This window comes from Rosa rugosa, chromosome 3, assembly GCF_958449725.1.
Source record: "Rosa rugosa chromosome 3, drRosRugo1.1, whole genome shotgun sequence".
NCBI classification, from domain to species: domain Eukaryota; kingdom Viridiplantae; phylum Streptophyta; class Magnoliopsida; order Rosales; family Rosaceae; genus Rosa; species Rosa rugosa.
In genome coordinates this window covers 40,472,663-40,485,406 of record NC_084822.1, presented here as the reverse complement: position 1 = coordinate 40,485,406, position 12,744 = coordinate 40,472,663, and the positions used below count along the sequence as shown (strand labels likewise).

The window sequence follows — 12,744 nt, the reverse complement described above, 5'->3', positions numbered from 1 at the left end:
ATCAATATCCTTATATCTCTGGTGTCACCTCCTTCGTCTGTTTGTGCAACATAGAATAGAACATATATACTACTATTCTACCAAGTACCCTGCAGTAGTTCTTCTCATATTGTATGCATCGCAAAATTTTTAATTGCATGTAGTCATGTAGTGATCGACTAGTGAGATCGAACACCCATGAATTTATAATGTATAAATAGATGCCCTTAATTCTAGTTTTAGAGCAAATTTTTCTTTTCCAAATGGGCGTGTGTGGCTCCATATCGATCTGATGCCTCTGATATATCGATTGCGCATGAAAACTAGAAAGGGTATAAGGAAAAATGTCTCTAGGTCTTCAATTATATATCATTCAATGTTGCATTGTGTGATCGAACTGTGAAACAAAGATGAAAAGCTAGCTTTGCTACCTTCCTCACCAAACAAGTCTTTTTAATATATAACTCACTCGTGGACCAAACTCATAATGTACTTCCAAATTATTTGCCTGATGGGTAAGTTTCAGATCGAATTAATAAGTTTCCGGTATCAAGGGTTCAGAGTGGTTTTTTTTTTCGGTTCCAAAAACGTCACCCTTGTTTAGAAATTAGGTTGTAAGAGTGATACAAAGAGATTTGATTAATCCAAAGAAATTTGCTCATTGCCTTATTCAGCTGATCAAGTTTCCACATATGGTGCAGATATTGAATTCAGTAGTAAGAGTCATGTGCATAATTTGAGCAACTCAAAGCCAGACTCATTTATTTTACTCACATGGCTTACTGCACGCACAGCAAAACTTTTCACTTTGCAAGGTAGGCTACCCAGGCTCTCTGCTAGCTTGCAGTGACCCTAATTTGCAATCTTTGATCATTATATTTATCCATGAAAATGACTTCTTCCTACCATAATTACTGCTAGATTAATATTCATTCTAACGATCTGTGCCTTGGTTCAAGAGTACGTTCGAATGTCAAAGTGACTTTGACTCTCCCTAAAAGCTTTACTAGCTTTTGCTTTGTTCTGTTTAAACAAGCAGTTTATTATTTCCCATGCCCCTCACATTTACTTGAACTCTAAATAAAACCCTAAAAGGCTCTAGTATTCCCAACAACTTAATTTATACTGTAGTCTCCAAAGAAACTCTCTCATTAGCTTTCATGTCTCCTCCTAGGGTTTGTTCCGGTGCCACCATGGCTGTTGCCCTAGTGCTAATGGTGGCAATGAGCACGGTGATTCTCGCACCTCATCAAACTGAGGCAGCTCGCGCTTTCTTTGTTTTCGGAGACTCTCTTGTGGACAACGGAAACAACAATTACTTGGCCACCACCGCTCGTGCCGATTCTCCTCCCTACGGCATTGATTTCCCTACCCACCACCCCACCGGCCGCTTCTCCAACGGCTTAAACCTCCCTGACCTCATCAGTAAGTACTCATGAGCTGTATATTTATTTCACATATTAATATTCATTTCCTTTCGTATTATAATATTTTAGGTGAGCAAATAGGATCGGAGCTAGTCTTGCCATATTTGAGCAGTGAGCTCACCGGACAAAAGATGCTTATTGGTGCTAACTTTGCTTCTGCTGGAATTGGAATCCTCAATGATACAGGGGTTCAATTTGTAAGTGCTTTTTTTTTTTTTTGAAGGGGTGCTTTTCCTTTTTTAAATGAGAAGAAATAATCATTTTGTAAGTTTAAATATAGCCATATATACCAGAATAAAAGGACTAAATGCACTAATTAATTTGTTTAGATCAACATAATAAGGATCTTCAGCCAGTTTGAGATGTTCCAGCAATACCAGCAACGAGTGAGTGCCCTAATCGGAGCAGCGCAAGTCAAGAGGCTGGTAAACGACGCTCTTGTCCTCATAACTCTCGGTGGCAATGACTTCGTCAACAACTACTTCTTGGTACCCTTCTCTGCAAGATCACGCCAGTACTCAATCCCTCAGTACTCCCAGTACCTCATCTCCGAGTACCGCAAGATTCTCCTGGTAATAATCATAGATATCCATTTAATTAACTAAGTAGTTCAAAATTATTTAGACTACATGGTAGTTTATTTCTTTCAAATTTAATCTTTTCTGAAATTTTCCCCATAAATTTATTACAAGGAGCTTGTTTGATGGGAACTTGGGAAGGGATTCAATGCCGTTTGAAAAACAGTATCTAATCCTTGGGGAAGTAAAAAACTTTCCTATAATGGATACCTAGCTAATTAAGATAAATTAAGTAAGTTAATTTGTAAATGGTAACGTCATTAATTACATGCAGAGGCTATTTGAATTAGGAGGGAGAAGGGTGTTGGTGACCGGTACAGGCCCATTAGGCTGTGTTCCCGCCGCTATGGCCCAGAGGAGTAGGAATGGTGAATGTGCACCAGAGCTCCAGAGGGCAGCAGCCATCTTCAATCCCCTGCTTGTCCAGATGGTTCAGGGACTCAACGCTCAGCTTGGTACTGATGCTTTCGTTGCTGCTAATGCTTTTGCAAATGTGGAGTTCCTCAGTAACCCCCGGAAATATGGTAAATTAAGTTTTTGCCAAATCTTGTGTAACCAATACGTTTTCTCATTTGAACATTATGTTTGTGAATTGTGCGGCCAAAATGAAATCGTTTGGATATTTTATTTATAGGCTTTGTTACGTCAAAGGTGGCTTGTTGCGGGCAAGGACCGTACAATGGGTTGGGACTATGTACCCCATTGTCGAATCTGTGCTCCAACCGGGATGTGTATGCGTTTTGGGATCCTTTCCATCCATCTGAGCGGGCGAACCGGCTGATTGTGCAGACGATCATAACCGGGTCTAGCAAGTACATGAGCCCTATGAACCTAAGCACCATCATGGCCATGGACTCCGGGAATAACTAGGCTGTTAGCTAGATAGGCACTCATCAGCTGCCTGCTAGCTTCTTCTATGACTTATGTGGCTTCTTAGGCTAGCCCCCTTAATTTATAGTAAGATTGGTGTGTTTTCTCTTTGTGATGTTCCTGTAATGCTTCTTCTGGCCCTGGTAAAAATTAATTGGCCCCGGCCATAGTTAAATTGTGGATTCAAGAAGGAGCCATAGTTAATTGGCTCCAAATTAAATTTCTGTAATGCTTATTCTGACCCTGGCCATAATTAAAATGTGGATTAATTCAATGACACTGCATTATTCAAGGCTTCATTACGTACAATGCTTTTATTAAGATGCAACTTATGCTAGGTTGATCATACTAAAACGTACTTGCAATTTTAATGTCACTTACCTACGAGCAGTTGATTAGATGGATTCTCTAAAAACAACGTTGTTGGTATAGATCAATACAACAATGCATCAGACTCGGATGCAGAAAAATTATAAGGCGTCTAACACATTAAATTATTATGCATTGTATTATTATTCCACTCAAATAGTAATTTCTTGAGTAAAATGATATACCTTATAAAAATCATAGTGCGAGATTTTTTGTGGTTTGCTATCCACTTTTTGCGAAAACTCTTTTTAAAGTTTAAGGGCATCCAACTAAACAACAGGGATAAACTTCACTCACAAGCCATTTCACTAAACATGCAAGTTTGGAACCTGGCTGGCATGAATTTCCCGATTAATTGGGAAGACGGTTACATCTCGGTTTTCTATATTAAAAAACTTTTTCAAAGTGATTTATTTGAAAAAATGATTACCATTAATTTGCTGGCAGGTCTGGAAAGCAAGAAATGATCTTTTTTTTTAGAGGAATTGCTCAGCATCCCTTATCTGTCTCTGCAAGTCTGCAGCTTCAGCGGCCACCCTAAAGAGCTTCACTGAAGCTAATGTTCGATCAACCTAGTAACAATAAGAGATTTGTTGCACCAGCCACGATCAAATGGGAACCTCCAAAATATGATCATGTTAAAATAAACTTTGACGGCTCTGTCCACAAAAATTCGGCTGCTGGAGGTTTTATCATTAGAAACCATGTTGGTAAGCCTCTTTATGCAGCCTCCATTCCAACGGGAAGTGCAACAGTTCCAGTTGTTGAGGCAACTGCCCTCTGCAACAGTCTTCTTCATGCCAATTAAGGAAAAAGGTTATCAGAAGGTGGAAGTGGAAGGCAACTCCAAACTTGTTATAGATGCAGTTAATGGAGTAATTAGTCCACCATGGAGACTAATGAAGATTGTCCAAGATATTAGAAGTATTACTGCCACTAATTTTCTCTCAATTACTTTTAAACATGTTTTGAAAGAAGCTAACTTTGTTGCTGATGCCTTAGTCAGCCTAGGCCAAGTTACTAATTTGTATACCATTTGGAACGATAGAGTTCCCCCTCAGACCTCAAAAGTCTTATTGTTCGATCTTGTAAACTCTGGTTGTCCCATAAACTTTGCCTTTTAATGAAGTTCCTTTCATCAAAAAAAAAAAAAAAACTTCACTCACACGCCTATAACTTTGATCCCCGGAGTTTTTGGTTGGAACTTGGAAATTAGAATTATCTTAGGTTTTCCCTAATTCCAAACGACGTCGCTGCATAGATAATTCTCAATTAAAGACAGATTTTCTGCGTAACGTTTGCTCGTAATTCCTTGACTCCTCTCTGTCTCTCTGTACGAGCTGCTGCTGCTGCTTCTTCTTCTGCTTGAACGCGCGGTGAGTTCCCGCTTCTTCTGTCTCTCTGTCTCTCAAAGATTTCCCGGTGAGTTCTATATTCCGTACTTCCGATACTTCAAATAATACCAACTCCGGCAATCTCTTATAAATTCGTCTTTGTTCTGAACAAAACGCGCAGATTGATTCCTCTCAAGCATGAGCGAAAGTGAGATTCCGTCTCTGATCTCTCTGTGCATAGACGCAATCAAAACCGACCTGCTTCGCGGTAATTTTCTCTAATTTACTCTTCTCACTCCTCATGATTCAGATATCAGCTGCATTTTAGAATTTGAATTCGGACTGCATTTTTGCAGGGGATGATCTTCTTCCGATTATCCATGAGCTTCCTTTGAACTTGCTCGATCTTCTGGTCTCGCGGTTGCCTCCATTCGCCTTGCACAAGCTACACACAGCAATGTAGGTTTCATCCTAATCAAAGCTTTACTAAAATTGCAATTGCTCAAGATTTTACTTCAGAATTTCGAGTCGTTTTGCGGTTTTGTAATCGAATTTGTTCTTCAAGCAGGCCTTTTGATGACAGAGAAGACGAGTTTTCTGATGAATGCCTTGGAAATAGTAGAAAGCGTGGAAGGTCTGCAAGGTTGAGTGTTTTCATAATCATATTTGGTTTAGTTTGTAATTTGGTTGAGTTTAGTACAGCCGTGAAACTGCTTAATCATGTTGCAGGTCAAGGAATTTCGACAAGGCATGGAGAAATTTGTTTAAATCGCGGTGGCTGGAGCTTGGCAGTAGGATTGAACCGCCTGACTGGCAGCAGATATATTGGGAAACGCATCTGCAAAAGTATGCTGTTCTTTTTATTTTTCTATTGTTTTTTAATAGCTGTTTTCCCTTTTCAATGACAGAAGAGGGATTGGTGAACTTTGTTCATGGATGATTTGGTTTTTTTGTTTTCTGAAACCATAAAGAACAGTTGTCTAGATGAAGTAGCAGAGCTAGCTTCGCTGCCCTCATTTGATGGGTGCCTTGGTGAAATCAAGATTTCAGGTACTAGCTACTAGCGTGTATATCCTTCCTACGTGAAGTTCTGTTGAAAGCAGGATGAATGGTATCAGTTCAAGCTTCTGTAGGAGCTTGATTAGCATCTTCACCTACTTGTTTTGAACTGAATGAAAATATGTCTCTCATATTATTATACTCCTAGAAAAGGTGTCTACCTTTACAGTGAAGTTGAAAGAGTTTTGTTTTTTCCATTCAGCATACTTGCTTATCTGCTATGTCTAATCATTTGTGTTTCTTCTATGCAGACTCTTTATTGGAATTGATAGGTTGTGAGGGTGACATGGCTACTTCAACTTGTGAATATTCCAAACTATATCACCATTGTCTACACTTTGGTTACTTTGTGCAGTAAGTTTGCAATTAGATGAGAGCGTAGTCCTATGTCCTTCCAAGAATGGAGGACTGGGTTGTATACTGAAATTTTACTTCGTTATCCATTTGCATATACAGACTTCAATGTTCTTGTCTTTATGCATAATTTATGTTATTGGATTGTGTTCTTATCTATATGCAGATGCCTGAGACTTCAAAATGTTTTCTGTGATGAAGAAATTTGTGTAAGTTACTCTATTCATGTATAGATGCCAACAGAGATTTCCTAATTAGATTAAACCTTAGTTGGACAACGCCTTATCTACATCTGAAAAAGAATTGTGTTACTATTTCCCTAGTATAAAAGTCTTAAGCATCTATTGTGAAAGTTTTGTGAGGCATGCTATGAATCTGTCCGGTCAAACCATATTTGTGCTAAATGTCATTTTTGCATTCTTGAATTCTGATTTCCTGTCCCTATAGCCTCCCTATGCCATCTGCGGGTTTAAAAATTAAAAAGAAAGACGTCATTAAAGTTATGAGGAATACCATGATAAACAAGGGAGGACATATGCATCGGCCAGAAGCGGCCTTCGCCTAAAGCTTCATATATGCTTTGCTTATGTACTTGTTTAAATTAATGGCTGGAATTGGTTTATTCATGACTGTAATATAATCTGTTGCAGCACCTACTGAGGAACAGCAAATTGCAGAGCTTGGAACTAAGATGGATAAGATCCAAGGAGCATGTAAGCTCATTTCTTTCTCTTTGAATGTTCAAAAAATGGTCTATGATTGCAAGCTTCTTTCTCAAAGACAGAACACTTCCTCAAGAAATAAAGCAATTTTTCTGAAAAATTTTGTAGCCTTAAGTTCTATGCTCTAGTGAGTAGGTGATATGATGACTGCGGTAGTACCTCGTATTTGAAAAGGTAAAATAGACAATGCATAGAGAGATACCTCTCTTATGCTGGGAAATATATGTTTTACTTTTACATGGTATACCAAATCACAAAGTAAAATAGAAATGTTCATTCCATAAGATTCTCATGTATATTTCCAGATCTGATTCTTTAAGCTAGTAGCCAACTCATGTTCAATAAATATTATAGAGATCAGACTGATATGTTTTTGCTATGTGCTGGTTCAATTAAATGCCTGATGCCATATACATTTCTACAGATTACTGGATTATGCAAGCTTCTCAACCAGAACAGTGAAAGTTTAACGTCGCTTGAATTCATTCACTGTACACTTTCTTCAGCTTCTATCACAGCTATTTGTAGTTCTCTATCCTCAAAGAGTTTGCAAGCACATGGAATAAAACACTTCTCAATCAACACAACAAAGTTTCTTGAAACTAACCCATCTTCTGTACCTGTCGAACTTGTGTCATTTTTATCTTCAGGAAGGTGTGTCTGTTTTTCCAATTCAGGCTTCAATTAAATTCTATTCAACTTTTTGGTGTGTGTTCTTGACTGGTTGAAGTGGCATGCTCAGAAGCTCACAAATAAGAAAGGAATATAATTGTGCTTGTGTGTGTGCGCGCGTGAGTCCGCTATGAATTTCCTGTTGCATAGCTGATCTTTGGAGGCTTGTTCAATCTAAAGATATACTTTAACTTATTATTATTTTTTTCGGATTTTAGCCTTGGACTTATTGGCATTTCAATTTTGTTGACCAAGAGTTTATAGTGCCTTGTTTTCCATATTGCACCTCACATCTGATTCTAGTGGCACTTAAAGGCTTGTTGGAAAGACTCACGTTCGTGATAAAAGATGCTAATAATCTTGTCATATGTCCTATGACCATTTCCAAAGGGTTAAAAATCTCGATTCTTGTGTATTACTATAGGTCTACAACATTTTGTCTTCTCATTTGAATCATATTTATCTGTGAGCATACATTTACATCTTGATTAATGATTTAGTTGCTTCAATGGTATTCCTTTTTGGTCCTTCAATTTATCTTATTTTGCTCCAGGTCCTTGTATTCTTTGAAACTCTCTGACAACCACCTTGGCCGAAAATTTGCGGAAGTGGTATTTAGTACGCTTCTCAATGCTTCGTCCAGTCTATCCATCCTTGACCTTTCAGAAAACAATGTAAATGTCGCAATTCCATTGAGAAAAGTTTTCTTATACTGTTATATCGTTTGTGCAAACTAACATGAATATTACACAAAACCATGCAGATATCAGGCTGGCTTTCTGAACTCTGTAGGAGATCACGAAATAGACACCCAACACCTTTAGGAGTTGGAAAGTCCTTGCAATCATTACGGGTGCTAAATTTAAGGTTTCAACCTACACTGTTACTACTACGTTGTATGCGAACTTTTATACTGGAAATAAGAATTTATGGCAGTTATAAAATAGGGAGAATAGTCACTTTGGTCACTCAACTATGACTCATTCGACACTTTGGTCACTCAAGTTTCAAATATATCACTTTGGTCACTCAAGTATTACACTGTCATTCACAAAAGTCACTTTGTTGTGAGAAAAAATGCCCCTTGGGTGACTTTTGTGAATGACAGTGTAATACTTGAGTGACCAAAGTGATATATTTGAAACTTGAGTGACCAAAGTGTCGAGTGAGTCATAGTTGAGTGACCATTTGTGGAATTCTCCCTATAAAATATATGGATCATTGAACTCCAAATGGTGAACAGTAAGTTCTTTGCATCAATTACCCCTGTGAACAAGCACGATGCCACTAGTTGTATTAAAATGATGCTACACAGAGCGTATGTTGAACAAAAAACAAACATGCAGGTTTTAAACTATTAATTACTTGTATTATTTTAGGGGAAACAATCTCAACAAAGATGATGCAGATGACCTTAGATATGCTCTTGTTCATATGCCTAACTTGGAGGTCCTGGATATGAGTGATAATCCTATTGAGGATGTTGGAATCAGGTCAGTGGAATTTTTTATTGCTACATAGGTATTGATCCTATAAGATATTTGGTCTAACATTCTATATCATCAATGTCTCAGGAGTTTAATTCCCTTTTTAATGGAAGCTTCTGAAAAATGCACTCCCTTTGTTGATTTAATGTTGGAGAACTGTGAGCTTTCCTGTCATGGAGTGACTCAACTTATAAAAACCCTTTCTAGCTTAAGCAGACCATTGAAGTCTCTATCTGTTGCAGATAATGATCTTGGCAGGTTTGTCTTATCAACACACGGCAGTGGCTTAGACGCTGCACTTCTTTATTTTTGTTTCTTTCTCAAGATTTACCGGATCCATAATCACAATTATGCAGTCAAGTAGCAGCAGCTTTGGGAGAACTTTTGTGCACGTCCATTCAAGTACTCAATGTTGGAGGTATTGGATTAGGTTCATCTGGTTTTCGGGTACTACAAGAAGAACTTACTAAAGAGTTGAAGCTAGTGGAGATCAACATAAGGTTCACTATCATTGTTAATACTTTTCTTCTGATTTTTGCTATACCCGGTTCCAGGACATTTATCATATCAATAAATTATGTGTAGCAAAAACCGCGGAGGAATTGAAACTGCAAATTTTTTGTCAAAGCTCATGTCAAAGGCTCCCGAACTTGTTACAGTCAATGCTGCATATAATCTTATGCCTGTAGAATCCTTGACCACCATATGCTCTGCCATCAAAAATGCAAAAGGTATTTGTATTAGCTGCCTTTAAAGTCTTGTTTCAATTCAAAAGAAGTTACATCTCGTATTTGTGTACTCTGCAAAGAAACAAAACAAAAAATCTGAGATTCTGAACTGTTAACATTTGTTTTTCAGCCAGTTCCTCATTATTGCTATTACAATTTCTAAGTTTAGGTTGCCTGATATTAGGTTATAGAGGTTTGACTGTAATGCCAGTTGAATCTTTGGTCTTGACTCTTGACCTTCTACCTCTTTCCATTGATAAATCAAAATAAACCATTTAAGGATTGCTAGTGAGTAGTAAGTGAACAGATTTTGTGTGCCTCTAGCATGCATGCTTCTACATATGAACAAACTACTTGAACTTATAAGTAACCTTATTTGTTAGGTACTCTTCGGCGTTTGGACTTGAGCGGAAATACTTGGGACTATAAGCCAGTTTATGATTCTATGCTTGCCGACATCCAATGTATTGAAAGGCTCGTTTTGATTCTTCCATCTCTTACTCCGGATGCACCCTATGACGCTGACCCATAGAGGTTTGGCTCATGATGCAATTTCTTCAACCATTGTTATGCAAACTAACCCACTGGAGTTGCCACTTTCCCCACTGTGGAAAAAAGTATGCAGGTATCATTCTTATTGAATGCACTTTTGTGTATATTGCCTGCCAGCTTTTCAGATAAGTAATTGTAGGCTTCAGTTGTCGGTCAATGTTATGTATTGATCTAATGTGTTGTTAAGTTTCCTGCTGTTGGATTCACTCTTATATAAAGAATTCCATATAACTTTGATTAAACATGCCTTGCTGATTGCATTTGCACATTTTCAAATACAGCACCTCAACTTGACTAAGATACTTTGCTTCCATTTTCTGCAGAGCACACTACTATTTCTGATCCTTGGTGTTTATTACCATACGTCAAAAAGACACCTGTAGCTGTGGTTGCAAAATCATGCCTTGGAGTCATTGGCTTTACTGGCTATCCAAATTTACTCCATCACCTATGTAGCTATTGATTTGTTAATCTATTCTGGCTAAAAGAAAAATCATTCGTTTATTAAATGACCAGCTGGTCGTGAAGAAATTGGTGACAGAAGCTGAGATTAACATCAGTTTCTGAGATGATTAATGAAAACACACTTCAGCATTTTAGTACACTGATCCCTACAAATGGGAACCAAGCTGCTTAGGACTCGGCTCTTTTGTTGATTTGCTTGTAATTGACTGCTCATTACTTACTCTTCAAAGTTCGAACACCTTATCCCTTACTGATCGATCCCTCGAACCAGTTGTAAAAAAAGAAGCAAAAGTCGAGGATTGTTGCGATAGCTCTGTTTCTCTACATCGATCATATGCAGAAGAACATAATCATGTGCAACTGTTCATGTATTTGAGCACACTGATGCCCAGCCTTACCCAACAAAAACCCCATCAGCCAACCTGTAAAGGTCATACTATATACAACATATTGCAGCACCCCCACTTTGATTGAGCTGTTTAGTATTAGACTATTACCATGTGGTGAAAGTGGACCACTCTTTTCTATGGGGTTGTTGGCTAGGCTTGGTCATGAAGTTAGGCTTTTTTCTTATTTGGGTATCTTTCAATCACCTTCCCTTTTATAACTTATCCCTTCCCCAATCTCTCATTTGTTAATGATGAATAATGATGATAATGATGCCTTTGAATGACCCGTGAACAACTTGTTTTGTTACTAATTTCTGGTTAAACTTACTATCAGTTTTGGCTGGACGAACTCTCGTAATCATCAGGGGCGAGTCTTCGAGCAGCCATAATATTGAGTCCCATTCTGAGTTTGTGTCATTCTCATCCTTTTCTTCACTTGATAACACATGAAGGTCCCTTTCAAATAGTATATCTTTGAGACCGGAAAGATTAGTTTTGTGCAATAAATACAAGTGATAATCGGTAATTACGTAATGATAAGTCTGCTAGTTAAGTAGTGTTTATCGTGTTTCAGTCGAATTTGAGTCGTATTACGTGTCGAGTCAAAGATAACTCGCCGGAACAGAAAGTTCAGTGATGAGGAAGAAGTGATAGTCAATTAAGGAAGAAGAATGTGCAGTGTGAGAGTGCGAGTCTCTGCCCTTTTGATCATTTCCTCGTTTGGAAAACTTTAAGGTTTGTACTTCAGCTACCAACCTTCAGCTTCAGCAGTCAATTAAGAATACTTGTCAAATAAAATAAATATACTGACTGATATTCTGGGAACCTGGTCCAGAGTTGCAGAACTCTACATTTGAAATGCAATTTCACTTTCATTCGTTGAAAGTTAATAATGGCAAGGTAATTAGGTGACCAACCTCCTGTCCTCATGGGGAAGATTATGCCCTAACATTTTTGTTCATGCACGTTCCTTCTCTGTCAGGTCTCTGTTGAGATTGTATGGTACATAGGGACATGACATAGGTAACAAACGACGACAAGTCTGTTTTCTTGGTATTTTTGTTTATTCGTAGTAAACCTCAATATTTAATGATTCGTTTCTCATGAGTTTTTAACTACAAATAATAATTGTTAATCAGGACCCTTCTAGTGAGGGATTCATTTTTTGGTCATCTGAAGGGATCCCTTATAGGACTCACTTTTCAATCACATATCGGTATCTCGACTGTTCAGTTTTTAGGTCTTTATGAGTATATTAGTCAGCCAAATTGATGATCATTTGAGTATTCATAATCATAATTCACTATTATGAACATGAACGGTTCAGGTTAGACAAATTTAGTTCGTCTATTAATTTGATCTAATACGGTATCCTAACGATTATCAATTTGGTTGAAAAATTTGTACAAATGATCTACTCATAGAAACTTAAAAACTGAATAATAGAGATGCCGATATGTGACCAAAGAGTTGGCCTAATAAGCGATTCTTTAAAACTGGCAAAAAAAAAAAAAACGGATCCCTTAGTGGAAGGACCCTCATTGTTAATATCACAAGTTCACAACAATTATTTTCTTAGAGCAACTCCAACAGATTCCCTATATTTTGATTTTTCTCTAATTTAGGGAAAAATAAGTCTATTTTGCTCCAACAGATTCCCTATAATCATCCCTATTTTAGGAAAAGTGAGGAAAGAGAAAATCAAATTCCCTATATTTACAGCAAACTCTAAAAATTTTAAGGAAGAATATGGAGATTT

General features: G+C 37.7%; 2 protein-coding genes across 4 annotated transcripts; both read left to right on the top strand.

The window, feature by feature from the left end:
* Positions 1-1,122: 1,122 nt before the first annotated feature.
* Positions 1,123-3,074, top strand: LOC133741083 (GDSL esterase/lipase At4g28780). The gene is made up of 5 exons (XM_062169022.1): positions 1,123-1,404; positions 1,476-1,603; positions 1,736-1,978; positions 2,259-2,508; positions 2,619-3,074. Exons 1-5 carry the CDS (start codon positions 1,140-1,142, stop codon positions 2,852-2,854), a joined length of 1,122 nt encoding a protein of 373 aa, XP_062025006.1. The 5' UTR covers positions 1,123-1,139; the 3' UTR covers positions 2,855-3,074.
* Positions 3,075-4,410: 1,336 nt separating this feature from the next.
* LOC133740486 (uncharacterized) lies at positions 4,411-11,169 on the top strand. Of its 3 annotated transcripts, none has more exons than XM_062168435.1 (18): positions 4,427-4,599; positions 4,739-4,825; positions 4,914-5,016; positions 5,126-5,200; positions 5,287-5,403; positions 5,534-5,607; positions 5,868-5,970; positions 6,137-6,179; positions 6,621-6,683; positions 7,117-7,346; positions 7,918-8,038; positions 8,128-8,231; positions 8,744-8,857; positions 8,939-9,109; positions 9,208-9,351; positions 9,437-9,582; positions 9,963-10,204; positions 10,455-11,169. In XM_062168435.1, the coding sequence occupies exons 2-17, from the start codon at positions 4,756-4,758 to the stop codon at positions 10,109-10,111; spliced, it is 1,827 nt and encodes a 608-aa protein (XP_062024419.1). In that variant the 5' UTR covers positions 4,427-4,599; positions 4,739-4,755; the 3' UTR covers positions 10,112-10,204; positions 10,455-11,169. The 3 variants fall into 3 exon arrangements, with proteins under 3 accessions (XP_062024420.1, XP_062024419.1, XP_062024418.1); XM_062168434.1 differs by having other exon boundaries at positions 4,428-4,645; XM_062168436.1 differs by lacking the exons at positions 9,963-10,204; positions 10,455-11,169 and having other exon boundaries at positions 4,411-4,645; positions 9,208-9,269; positions 9,406-9,536.
* The last annotated feature ends 1,575 nt before the right edge of the window (positions 11,170-12,744 follow it).